The sequence below is a fragment of the Malaya genurostris genome, chromosome 1 (genome assembly GCF_030247185.1).
Source record: "Malaya genurostris strain Urasoe2022 chromosome 1, Malgen_1.1, whole genome shotgun sequence".
NCBI classification, from domain to species: Eukaryota; Metazoa; Arthropoda; class Insecta; order Diptera; family Culicidae; genus Malaya; species Malaya genurostris.
In genome coordinates this window covers 66,274,025-66,287,171 of record NC_080570.1, presented here as the reverse complement: position 1 = coordinate 66,287,171, position 13,147 = coordinate 66,274,025, and the positions used below count along the sequence as shown (strand labels likewise).

The window sequence follows — 13,147 nt, the reverse complement described above, 5'->3', positions numbered from 1 at the left end:
TTTTTATCACATGCGGATAACATACACACCATTCAGAACAGTGGGAAAAATTTTCAACCATTTTCTACCGGCAGAGAGAATCTCTTCGTATTGAGAGAAAACCTTTACGAAAAATTCTTTCCAGACACTGGGGGGTAAAATATGATCAAACACTTCTGTTTCAGAGTCCTCTACGTACAGCGCTACGTTGTTCTTTAAGTTTCCGTCTATAAATAAGCGTATGTTGTTGTTGTCAACTGTGAATTTAAGTTTTTTGCTTTCAACGGAGAATTGGATTTTTATTGCACTCCTACTTTTGTTTAGTTGAATCTCAATGACATTATTTAAGTCTCTGTGCATTCAAAATTTAAGCAAGTTTGCGATTTCTGGTATCGAAGGTCGAATAAGACACCTTTTGAAGTTAATAAGGATTTGTGGCTGATTTATTGCTGCCTTTTGATCCTTAGGTCTGAACATTTCGAATCGTCTTACTGTTCACTATATTGCACTAAGGACTGTACTCCAAAAATATGCAATAATTTCTTTTGTCTAAAACTTCCGCTTTGAATTTATGAAATTTAGGGAAAATCTAGTTTGAAATGTAACGTTTACAGGTGCAAAATTTCAAACGGTTATCGAGGTGGCTTCCAAGCAAGTAGTGCTTCATCCAGACTAGTTCCACAGGTCCCAGAGAATCCAGATAACCCCGCGGCGAGCTGACAACGGAAAAAGCGAAGAAATGCAACCCTGCGAACGCAAGGAGAATGAGGGATCACTTCGAGTAAAATTTGAACCATTTGATTCGGAACGAGGCCAAAACAATCGTCGGTCTAGTTCATACAATAAGCACTGAAGCGAGTCAGACATCATGTCTTTAAAGTAACGAGAGGTCCAACCAAACCCATGAACAGTATACGACAGCCAAGTCCTGTGCTAGGTTGCTGTGCCGCGATTGGTTGGTGCAATCACAATGCATCGTAATGGATGACGAGACATCCTCGGCCTGGACACCAATCAGATATACGGTTCGGAGTTTTTCGTCGGCATGTCCTACCTAAATTTTCCGGAGAAGTTCCAGAGGAAGAGGGGCTAATAATTTGCCAAAGAGTACTTGGTGTGACAGGTGATCTCTGGGTTCGTTAAATTTAGCTACATAACCATGGGCATCATCAACGATCAAATATATAAAGAATAATACCTCCTGTGCCTGTTGTCCTTCCGAAGGTTACAATCTACTTTAGCGCGATCTGGCATCGGGCCATTGTGCGAATCTGGTGATGAAGTGGTACGAAGCGAACGATGCTGTTTTTATACCGAGTGAGGTAAAGGTAACGCTAGGGAGATTGAATAAGCCATTTTTGAAAAAAACATAGCTAATGCGTGTGCATTTAATCCCTGAGAGTTTTAAAAATATCCGATCCAAAATAAATTTTTGGTGATCATTTTCGTCTGTGACACTTTTTTTCTTGTACAGTCCTTATACTGTTCTTTGTTTCTGTCGTCTCGGCTGAGCTATGAAAGCGAACAGATCTGGGACATGTGATCACTGATGCAAACACTACACCATATTGAGCCATTTATCGGAGTACTAATCGGTTTTTGTTTAACAACATCTGTTACAAACGTCTGATTAGGTTTTGGTGTTTGAAGGTTTGTTTTCGTTCGTTGAATGCCTTTTGAAGTTTATTGGTTATGCTCTAAAAACATGGTTTGAGCACCCATCTAAAACCAAATTGTAAGTAAGGATTATCCAGTTTTATTATTGTTTCTATAAGAATAAATTACATCATTCTTTATTTAGTAAAATACGTAAACCCAAGTAGCAAACATTGTTCTTGTATTGTATTTCTTAACTCTTCTCGCAACGATTGTAAAATTGGAAAAGCGCACTTTGTTTGTATGATGTGCAACAAGTTTCTTGTTTGATATGTTTCACTGCAGTAATATTTGTTAAAAGAAAGCCGGAAGTGAAACTGTTCAAATGAATATAGTGTACAGTCAGTTAATAAAACCGAGGTAGAACATAATCCTTACAGGTTTTTGAGTGGGTTTTACAAGCAGTAATACGAATGATTTTCACATTTGTTACAAAAACACGTGAAATCTCTTGTCTAACATATCCAACAAAAACAACCGTTTTGTAGCAATTGTGAAACATGCTAATTTTAACATGTTTTAATTGCTACTTGGGAAATGTATGCAGTGTACATAAATTGGATAGGATAAATAAATTTTGCAATCTGAATTTGAATCCATTTGATGCGCAGATTGCATTGAGGCGGGGCTGATCGAAAGATTTTTGACATCGTACCAACATACACTCTGAATACGAAGCGGATCATTATAATGTGATATGTTTCCGAAATGGATAATTGAATATGTGTTCTGGAATCAGGTAATTTGCATGTATAAACAAAATGCGCAAAAACGCAATTGACAGTTGACCGCTGCTAGACAGAAGAGCTTAGGATAAGCAAATAGGCATATGTTTAACATATGAAAAAAAAAAATGCATGGAAACTTCATATGTGAATGCACTGATTAGTCTGTAACTCCGGGATCGGGGCAAGGACACCGGATAAAATTGAGGATCAACAGGATTGATTGGAACCTTTGAATTTCGTTGAGGTTTTTATAACCGTATGAGTCATACCAAAGGAACCTATCTTAGATTCATTACGAAATTATATTATTGCCATTCTAGCAGCAGAAAACAAATTTGTTAACCGGAAGAAACCTTTAATAATAATAATTGTCTTTCTAGCAGAAGAAGACCAATTTGTTAACAGAAAAAAACATTAAAAATAATTGAGTTTTTGTTGAAAACCAGGATCTAAATGGAATTTTACACTAGAAAAAGAGTGATTTAGTACACACACAACTTTTGGTGTTTTTAAATGTCGGTCACAGAAACCGTAATTTTCCTGCATTACTTTTCATTATCTTGGCATTATATTATTGTGTACAGAAAACCGTTGCATGGCATGTGCTACGATCCTACTAAGACACTAAGAATCCTTCAGGATCGAGGCTCGAACATACGACAACTGATACGTGAGACCAGTATCCTATGCATTGAACCACAAGCCCGGAAATTATTTTGACATGCTACGTTTAATAACTTAAGATACCTAGTCATCCGGAGCTCGATTAAATAGTCGATTTTCAAAATATTATTTTAACAAAGGTAAATATAAAATCTGAATTGTTAATATGAAAAGTGACTGTACTTACAGAACTCCAATATATACAAGGAGTAACAGAATTTAATTTCGAAAACGGAAAAAAATTCAAAACCAAGGATTCAATTTCATTATCTGATGTTTGTTTGAGGAAGAAAGTTCCTTTCTGATCTAGTAAACCTTTAGATATTCAACGTCAAAAGTTATACATAAATTCAAAAGTCTGATGCAATAATAAACAAACTGAACTGAATTGAAGAATATCAATCATTTTCGATTGGTAAACAATTTCGAAAAGAGATAGGCCTCCTGCATATTTTACAAGAGCCTCGTGCTTGGTCCGAAATTTTGCGTGCTGGCCGTGTGTGGCGCTGCCCACAAGAAAAGTGCAGAACAATCGAGCTTTGACTTGAGCACGCACACATTACCAGTCCGGTATGGATGTGTAAAACAAAAATTGCATGTCCACATCTCGGTTTTATGACACCGCACGAGAGGGTACTTATTTTTCGTTTCATGTTTCTACGTTACCGATATCCATCAAAATCTTGAAATTTCACCAAGAACCTTGTCAATCAAACTGCCGTCTGATAACGAGTAAGTGCAAGTATGAGTGGGGTCGGAAGAGACGACTAAAAACATCTTTTTCTCTCGTGTGATCAATTTTCGGGACCGACATGTGACCAATACCAAACACCCACACCGAAACTTTGTGCGATAAGATAGCAGCGATGATAACCTTGAATCGTTTCGAAACCATATGTAAGTATTTACACCGCCCGATGCAATGACGCTTTGCAGGAGGAGGACCACCTTCCTCGTGTCATGTCATCAGGCAAGGCGACGGCGCGCAAACCGCAAACCGGGATCAAAACGGGAGAGTTATTTTTACAACACATTGCGACATCGACCCGTGGTCGTGGCGTGTTAGGGTTTTTCGACGAAAACGGAACGCCATTTCGTAATTCCCGGTATACAATTCAATTTTTCAAAATTAGTCGGTCAGTTGTAAAGGACACTTGTTTTTTCCCATTTCTTCGTGTTGGTTCGACGCCAACCTTTTTGTGTACCTGCTGCATGTGCTGTCAGTCAGAATGAATTTTAAATTTGAAAATAGCCAATCACATGTGTGCGATATTAGCCGGTACTAAAATGCCAAGGGAAATGGGAGGAAATCAATAAAATTCAACATTGAATTAACGTGTGAAAGTGACTTTCCACGGTTTGTTTCATCGTGCGTTTTTCGACCGTGAGTCATGAAATGATTGCGAGTGAAGGTCACACCATCGGTGACGTTTAGTATCAATTTCAATATCAAAACTAATGGTTACGAGCCAACTACACGACTTAGGTCAAAACCCTTCGAAAACCTTGTGTTTGTGGGTTTACCTTTTGCCCCAGTGGACTGACTAAATTAAGCTCGATTGGGATTTCGTGGACATGTCCGGCGGTTACACCGAACCAACGCTGAAGAAGTGGCGTCGAGAGGTGAAAGAACTCGAAACCGAGCAGTACGTTCATAAAACGGAATAGACTCATATCCAATGCCCAGGATAATAAGAAGTAATAGAAAGAAGTAACAACCGAAAACAGAATATACGAAGCAAACCAAGATGTGTACAAAAACGACGGGGGAAATGGCAAGAACCTTTTGGCTTTCTTGGTCTGGTTGGCTGCGTAGACGTCGGCGGCGGCGGCGGCAACAGCCTAAGTTCATTGGCTGGGCCTTGAAAATGTGTGTAGCGATAGAGAGAAAGAGGGATGAGAGGGAGTGGAGCGAAATTGTGGATATATGTAAATGAAACAGGTATAGAATTAGAAAGAGCGTTCAGTGTGTTTGAGGTGATGCGTGCAGCAGTCCTCGCTGCTGGCGGATATAAAACGTCGAACGCGAAGAAAAAAAGCACATTCTTCAGAGGAGAAAATATACGAGATAGAGTATCGAAACTGGCGAAGGCATGCTGGTTTCTGTTTCTGCGCACTACACTTCACTTTAGCTTGATTACATGAAGTACATACGGATCACGCATGTGGTGTGCTGAGCGAAAACCTAGCATCCATCAATCAAAGCTAAACACCGCAGTAATAGTTTGCATTGGAAACGAGCATTCATTAGCGAATAAATTAGCAAGTCCGTAATCTGCTAAGACCGAATCATTTCTGGACGAAATTTATTCATATGCGAAAAGAGTTGCTTCAAGGTTATTTGCGCTACGGAACTTTAAAATAAAGACTTCTATTTATCTAACCTAACCTAACCTAATAGCTAATATGTAAAGTAAGGAAACATTTAGAATATTACTCCTCGTTCTCAATATTACTACAAATTTTAGCATTATTAAGAACAAGTATCGGCATTTCAATTAGGGTAATGAGTTCCGAGGCATGTCGAAAAGTAGCTAGCCAAGTCGTTTTACCAATACAGTGCTGTTCGAAATAATAGCAGCGCGATTTTTTTTCAAGAATTATGTCTTCAACTTTAATATGTATTTTTTCTCGGCAATCGTCATTATGTTATTCATAAGAACTAGTTTTTTTTTAAATAGCAATGATCACAGTTTTTTTTGTACAAAAAACTAACAAATTTCAGAAATACAAAAGTATAAAAAAAAGTGTTCCAAATAATAGCAGCACGAAACAAGCAAAATACAAAATGTCATGAGGATACATGACATGTTATTTTTGATTCAGAGCTGCCCATCACCGAGACCTAGAGTTCAATAGTTCCACTGTCGGTTTTTCCTAGATATTTCAGACCAGGGACGGCGAACTAGCATCTAATAATCCTTTTTTTTAATATTTCTCCACAGCTTTCCGATCGAATTGAGATCGGGCGACTTTGCGTGTCCCTTCGTAACGCGCAAGTTTTTTTCCTAGAACCATTGGAATACTTCGGATCAGTGTGTTGTTAGACAAAATTTAGGATCAGTGTTCATTTCCTTTCGGAAAGCAACAATATAACATTCCGTAGTATTCCGACGTAATCACGATATTAATACCCCCTGTATCCGTGTTTTTCCGTTTTCATGGTGTGGTGTAAAATTGAGGAATTTGGAGACCGTCTGATAATCTGACACTTGTCACCTCTGCCAAATAATATCACTTTGCTGTCACAACTGTACAGAATATGACGCCATTTTCCGACTAACCAGTTTATTTGTTTATTTGGAGCAGGAAAGAGCCCGGTGGAGTTAGTTTCTGTCAAACTTGCTCTCCAACAGGCATAAAATCTCCTCATCTTTTGCATCAACAGATTACAATCATCCAAATGATACATTTCACTTAAACATAGTATTTCTAAACTAACTAAAACTAAAACTAATTAGATAGTAACCCTAGGAACAATTTCTTGACAACGTTTCGTGATAGATTAAAGTCGAATGAATTGGAACAGTGGTTGAATTTTCGGCACAAAAGGCTCGTTATACCCATAATTAGTTCTAGCATAGGGTATCCTAAGAAAAGAATAGTTTCTAAGATTACGGCGATGGATATCAATTTGTAAATGCTGTAAGAGCTCAGAGCAGTCTATTCTTGATTGGAGGAGATCAGCCACAAAAGTAGCCTTGCTGATAACAAATCGAGATCAATCAGTTTGCATCTGGCATGATAACTTGGAAGGTCCCAAAAGTTTCTCCAAGGAAGCCGACGCTGAGTAAATCGAACAAATTTTCGTTGAATTGCATCAATGCGTTGGATATCGTTTTGGTAGTACGGTGACCAGACAACCGAGGCGTATTTGAGCGTAGGGGCACAAAATAATGCTTTCAAACAATGTACATAATCGAATTCTTTAGTAACGCGGAAAATGAATCCTAGCAGCTTGGAGGCTTTGGAGATAGTAAACTCAATGTGCTCCTTGAAATTTAACTTACAGTCCAGGAGGACATCAAGGTCCTTCACAGACGATGTACTTTCGAGAACAGTTTGTGAAATATTATAGTCCAAGCTGACTACAGACTGTTTGCGACTTAAAGAGATGACGGAGCAGTTGACGTAAGATTTTGAGAAATTTGGACGATCCCGAATTGATCGTATTGTGAGTAAAACCACTTTAACAGGGCGACTCTCTTAAAATTCGGCTTAAATTATTCATTTCCTGCCAGCTGACGAGACAATGTGAAGTTTCAAACAAGTTCTCGCGTAGTATTATGAAAAATTTGTTTTGGAACGAACACGTTTGGAACGTTTGGATGTTAGTGCACTGTATTACATATGTAATAATACGGTCCCTAATGGGCAGTCCTTTGAATTACCCATCTTCCTGGAACATTACAAGATGTAAATATTTGTTTCTGATTCATGTCAAGCATTAGAATGACGCTTGAAAGTATAACCCACCAATTGAACAGAGTATCTTTATAATTTTGCTGGTTTAAGAAGGCTTTTGTGATGGCGCTATTATTTTTTAGGAACAGTTAAAAATCATCTTTCTTTGATAATGACGCTTAATTTCTGCAGTCAGTAATCAACAGATTTGAAATGGACGAGCCTTCTATTCGACATAGATATAAACAGAAGAGTAAAGAAAAGCAAATGGAACACAAGTACATTAACTAATTAGTAATTGCTGAAAAATACACTAGCGCTGCTATTATTTCGCACAGCACTGTACGTCTGCCTAGCAGTTTCTGTTGAACTGTTAAGTAAAAGATGAATACAAATATCGATGTCTAAAGCGAAACGGAAGGAAAAGATGGTCCAATGCCGTAAGCACAAAATGAACCCCACAAAAGGGACTAAATAACATGACTTCTTTCGTTTAGTAAAGAAACCTGCACAGATAAAAGTTCTTGTATTTCCATGGGCAAATTTAGTGTAGAAAATTGAATAAGGAGTGTATCGAAAATAAGCTATCCACATACATTTGTGTTGTACGCATGTATTTGTGATGGGTTTTTATACTCCGATCACAGCATGCTGTGTGTTTGGCTGTCAGCTTTCGATTGTTTACTTGTTTGTGCGTTTGAAATTCTGCGTTTTCAAAATGTCGCGTATTGAAAAGGAAGTGAAAATTAAGGTTCTGGACACATGGCTAAGTGAGAAGGGTATTACTATGCAAAAATTGGCGAAGCGGTTTGGAATTCATCATGCCAGTGTTAAAACCACCATTAATAAGTTTGGGGAACACTATTCTTTGGATGAGCTAACAGGAAGAGGCAAAAAACCCGGCTCTTCCAACCCGAAACTGGACAAGAAAGTGGTATCTCTAATCATGAAGAACAAATCACGTGATTTGGCTAAAAAAGCAGAAACAAGTGTCGGAATGATCCAGCGAATCAAGAGGCGAAATCACCTGAAGACCTACAACAAGCAGAAAATCTCGAAACAAAGTGTAGAACAGAAGAAGCGAGCAGCAACAAGGGCCCGGAAATTGTATTCGCGTCTTTTGCAGTGTCCGGATGCATGCGTTTTAATGGACGATTTGACTTTTGTAAAGGAGGACTCAAAAACCCTTCCAGGTCCACAATACTTTACTGTTATCGTTGGGGAGGATGTGAGCGATGCGGACAGGTTGATTCAAGTGGAGAAATTCGGTCGAAAGGTACTGGTATGGCAAGCAATATGTTCCTGTGGTTTGAAGTCAACCATTTTTTACACTACCGGAACTATAAAAGCATAAATCTATCGATCTGAGTGTCTCCAGAAGAGATTGCTGCCTTTATATAAAAAGCATAGTACACCTCCACAGTTTTTGGCCGGATTTAGCGTCGGCTCACTATGTCAAAACCACTCTCAATTGGCTTGCGGAAAAGGGTATAATTTTCGTTGGGAAAAATATCAATGCACCAAATTGCCCTAAGCTTCGACCCATCGAACGTTACTGGGCAATCGTGAAGAGGGTCTTCAAGAAGACTGGGAAGGCAGCTGGGAACATGCAGGAGTTCAAAAAAATTTGGGCTCAAGCGTAAAAAAAATGCGATGCAACACTTGTCCGGAACTTAATGAAGAGCGTTCGATCAAAAGCTCGAAAATTCGTGAAGGAATAACTTAAATTTCATCCGGTTTTCATTATGCTCAAGTTTAACCTCGTACAATAGAGGATCAAGTTTTAGTTTGAAAAAAATATCGCTTTTTATCATAATTTGAAAGAAAAATTGTGTGAATAGCTTATTTTTGATACACTCCTTATAAGGGCTTTGTTTCTAAATATACTTTACAAGTAATACTAAGCGGTCATTTGAAAAAGCAACCTTATTCATTGAAAAACTAATGCATTTATGTTTATTGTTACATCCATGATAGTTTTCAAAAACAATCTCGTTTCAACTGATGTCTATTTTATATTATTATTGATTTACATGCCGTGCCAATTTCCTTATTGTTTTTCTATGTGTATTCAGATTTAATACAGGCTTCCTGAAATCCTCCCTGAATTGGCACGAACAGCAGGTTCCACTGGCTAGTTGGAGAATTGTATATTGCGCTTCAAGATTTATTACTTGGCGGAATATAACTATTCTTATAAATTGGATTTTTATAATCTGCTATTATTTATTTATCATACTATGGCAGCTTAGATATGTCCGTGACATATACATCAATCGAACACTGAGACACACCTTAAACGAAGAATGAAACGATACAACCTTTGTTACAACTGAGTAGAGGCACAGTCCCAACAGTTGTCTGTGTTGTAACAATTAAAGTAGTTGTTAATTTTTACATTTGCATGGGTTTGAAGTAAAAAGTGTCTCGATTTATTAGCCCAATCACTCGTTTGAGTTCAAATCATCAGAAAAAGACATTGAGTCTCGGGGCAATAGTCTAAAAATATTAACTTAAATAGAGTGAATTTTACGTCTGCCTAGAGGTTTGGGGGATAGCAGTTTAATTTCGTTTTCGATTTATCTGTGCTTTAGCAGTTTTACTAAAGCACAGATAAATCGAAGACGAAATGTAAAACAATGTCAAAAGTAGATTTTTTGTTTGTTTTTTGGTCAATCTTCAAGACACTTGTTTTATGAATGCGCCTCAAAAAAAAAATTGGTTTCACATTGAAGAAATTTTAGTTTTAGCTTTAAATTACTGTATGTCTAAACTACGTTGTGTTTGTGGCAAAAACATATCAGTAATCGCATGATTTTGGAGTAATAAACTAAAAAAAAACTTGCCTAATTACATTTCCTGATGTAAACAAGCGCATTTAATGCGCTTACTAAATATAAACTAGAATACTCAACTAAAGTGAAACAGACGCATCGTTTTTAAGCACATCACTCTAATTCATGCGCCGGCATGATGCGAGATTCTGAGCGCTAGCTTCGACCGTGGTGAAACTCGATCCTTTAACAAAGTTTCTTACAGTCCCACCGTACCCCTAAAGAATCTACATTATACCCTAATTTACGCTGCTTAAACCATCATCGGCACTGGATACAAATGCGTTGTGCACTGCCTGATTCAACGTCACTCACGCCCCTTCCGCAGGAGACGATGAGCATAAATAAATAAATAATAATAATAATATTATCACGAACTACAAAACGGACGGTGTGGCAAGCAAGCGGCTGCAACAGCAGCACTGGGACTTAACCAACTTGTAACACACTAAACGTCATCATACGCGTGAGAGTCACGCGAAGCGCACATACAACAGAAAGAATCGAAATGGTAATGGTAGAGGGATCGAATGGGTCGACGGACGACGATAGGGACCGAAGCGGCTCCTCTTTGGTTTTGGGGGAGAATAAAGAATAACCCTCCCTTGACTACAAATGTGTGATTTACGCAGGAAATATGCGAAAGGTATAGTGCCACATAGTTGACAGTGTCGTATCTTGTGTGTTGTTTGGTTGCCTGGATCCGAGTCCCCCTGTTCGGGCGTTCGCTGGCATATCGGAATAGTGCGATGACTTGTGTTACCCCGTACGGATGGAAAGGGCCCCCAGAAGCAAAAGGAATAATCGTCTGCGAAACTGGAAGCGTAGAGGTGGAACCGAACGAACGGGGAAAGAAGAGTAGGGTAACAGAACCACGAGTCCGCGCGTGAAAATTGTGTGAAGAAGAGAGTCGACGAAGCAACCAGTCAGCCGTTCCCGCGAGCCGAGGTCAATGTACGTAATGATGTGTGCGAGAACTGCGGAACTTGCCACTAGTTCTTTTATTTTTTATGTTGTATTTCATTATAACATGTACATACGGTGTTGGAGTCCCCGTGGTTGGTTACTAGTAGGCGAGTAACAGACTTATGGTTTTTAGATGTGTGGGAATCCATGAACGCTGACATGTGTCAGTGTTGCGCAGCTCTGTCTTTGCGTTATGAATGACGACGAAGACAAGCGACGGGACAATACAACTTGTCCTATCCTCGAAACAAACAAGCACAGATCAATGACTGCGGGTGCGTAAGTGACCTTTTTATTCACCGAAGTGTCTTCGGATGGCTCTACTCGGTGAATGGATGCGGTTAGTAAAGTAGAACGTTGACACTTTCCTCTCGAAATGCTACCGTTGTGTACACGCAATTGCGTGATGAACATACCTGAGTGTAACACCAATTTTCCGCGACTGGTGTGTTGACCTCTGGCAGCGGGGGTGACGGCACTCTGCTAACTGCCATTGTGCTACTGGAAGAATGCAGGTTCGAGGTGACCCTAGCCGTCTGTCCTGCCGGACAGTCACTCACTACCGGCAATCTGTGAAAGGAAAAGAGGAAAAAAAACATAAGTTAATATAATGAGATGTCTTGCTGTAAGATAGCAGCAGTAACAACAGTACTATCCTCCCTCGATTCGAGACCATAATCATCCACAACCCCGTGGAAAATCGCTTGTGGATAAATGTTTCAAAGAGCTCAAGTTATAAAGGGGACAGCTGCAAAGTAACGACAAGTAAAGCAACGACGAAATGAATAGGGAAGAAACACAATTCAACACAATGTAAACCTGAACAGGATCTGCCGTTTGAATTGTGCTTTACTTCCAGGACATACGCTCGGTGCCGACTATAAATCTGATATGAGCTGATCGATTTCAACAGTTGAAGGTCTGTTGCATTGGAAACGAACCTAAACCTAGTATCAAGGTCAGCTCAAAATAACGAATGTGGCAATGTTCCAAAGCGCCAGCTCCAAACGAAACAGTTCTTCACATTAATAACCCCATTAAATCCCCCCCTCGTTTTCCACAACGAAACTTTACCTCACAGTGTAATAACTGAGCCAACTAGAATCGTCAGCGGACGTCATCTAGACTGTTGCGGCGAGACGTGTGATCTATTGTGATACTGGGACGACATGTGAAAACTCGTGAATACCAGAATGAGTGACCGGTCTTTCTGCCCTCCCGTTTGACAATCTGTATAAATACAACGGTTTGCAATTAACTACTGTCACTCGCGGTGCGCCTAATGCAACCCTATCAAATGACACACACACAAACTGGGAAAAGGGTTTACGATTTCCTCTTCGGTCGAGCAAACACGGAACACACTGCACTATCGTAAGAAAGCACTATCTATCGCTAAACATTTTTTTTCCCGAATGACACGCCACGCCACTGCCTGCGATCCGGTTCACACAAATTTTCCACACGAAACCGATATTTGCCAAAACCACAAGTTTTGATAGGCGAAATAAAATCCGAAAAGTTAACAAGGAAGTCAACCCTCAGAAAACGAATTAACAGAAAAAAAAAATGACCGACAGGATCGTAACTACTAGCGTTGTATGTCGAAGCGCGCACACCAACACCTCAAGACTGCCTCTACCCAGTCTTGGTCAGGTTTGCGATGCCTGACTGTGACAGACCAGCGTTTCCGAAGTTCTCTTGCGCTCCGTTCTTACTCTCGCACTCTCGCGCCAAGTCACACCGTTCTCGCTCTTTTCGTTGGTTTTTCTCTCTCGTAGTAAATTCATACTCTCACAATCATCATCAATGTTTCTCTTCTGGTACCGGTGGAAAATACACCTCTTATCACGTTGATTTATTCGGTCTTCTCCACTTCGGGAAATTATCGGTTCTTGCTAGCACCTCATCCTATTT

General features: G+C 39.4%; 1 protein-coding gene across 2 annotated transcripts in view; it reads right to left on the bottom strand.

Moving 5' to 3' along the window:
- The window catches only part of LOC131440346 (protein roadkill), a 54,679-nt gene extending 41,799 nt beyond the window's left edge, over nucleotides 1–12,880 (bottom strand). For both annotated transcript variants that reach the window (XM_058611581.1, XM_058611582.1), the window contains exons 1-2: nucleotides 12,305–12,880; nucleotides 11,647–11,800 (exon numbers count right to left, since the gene is read on the bottom strand). In XM_058611581.1, coding sequence (XP_058467564.1) covers nucleotides 11,647–11,800; nucleotides 12,305–12,351 — 201 coding nt within the window. In that variant the 5' untranslated portion in view covers nucleotides 12,352–12,880. The remainder of the gene's footprint in view (nucleotides 1–11,646; nucleotides 11,801–12,304) is intronic.
- Nucleotides 12,881–13,147: the final 267 nt, after the last annotated feature.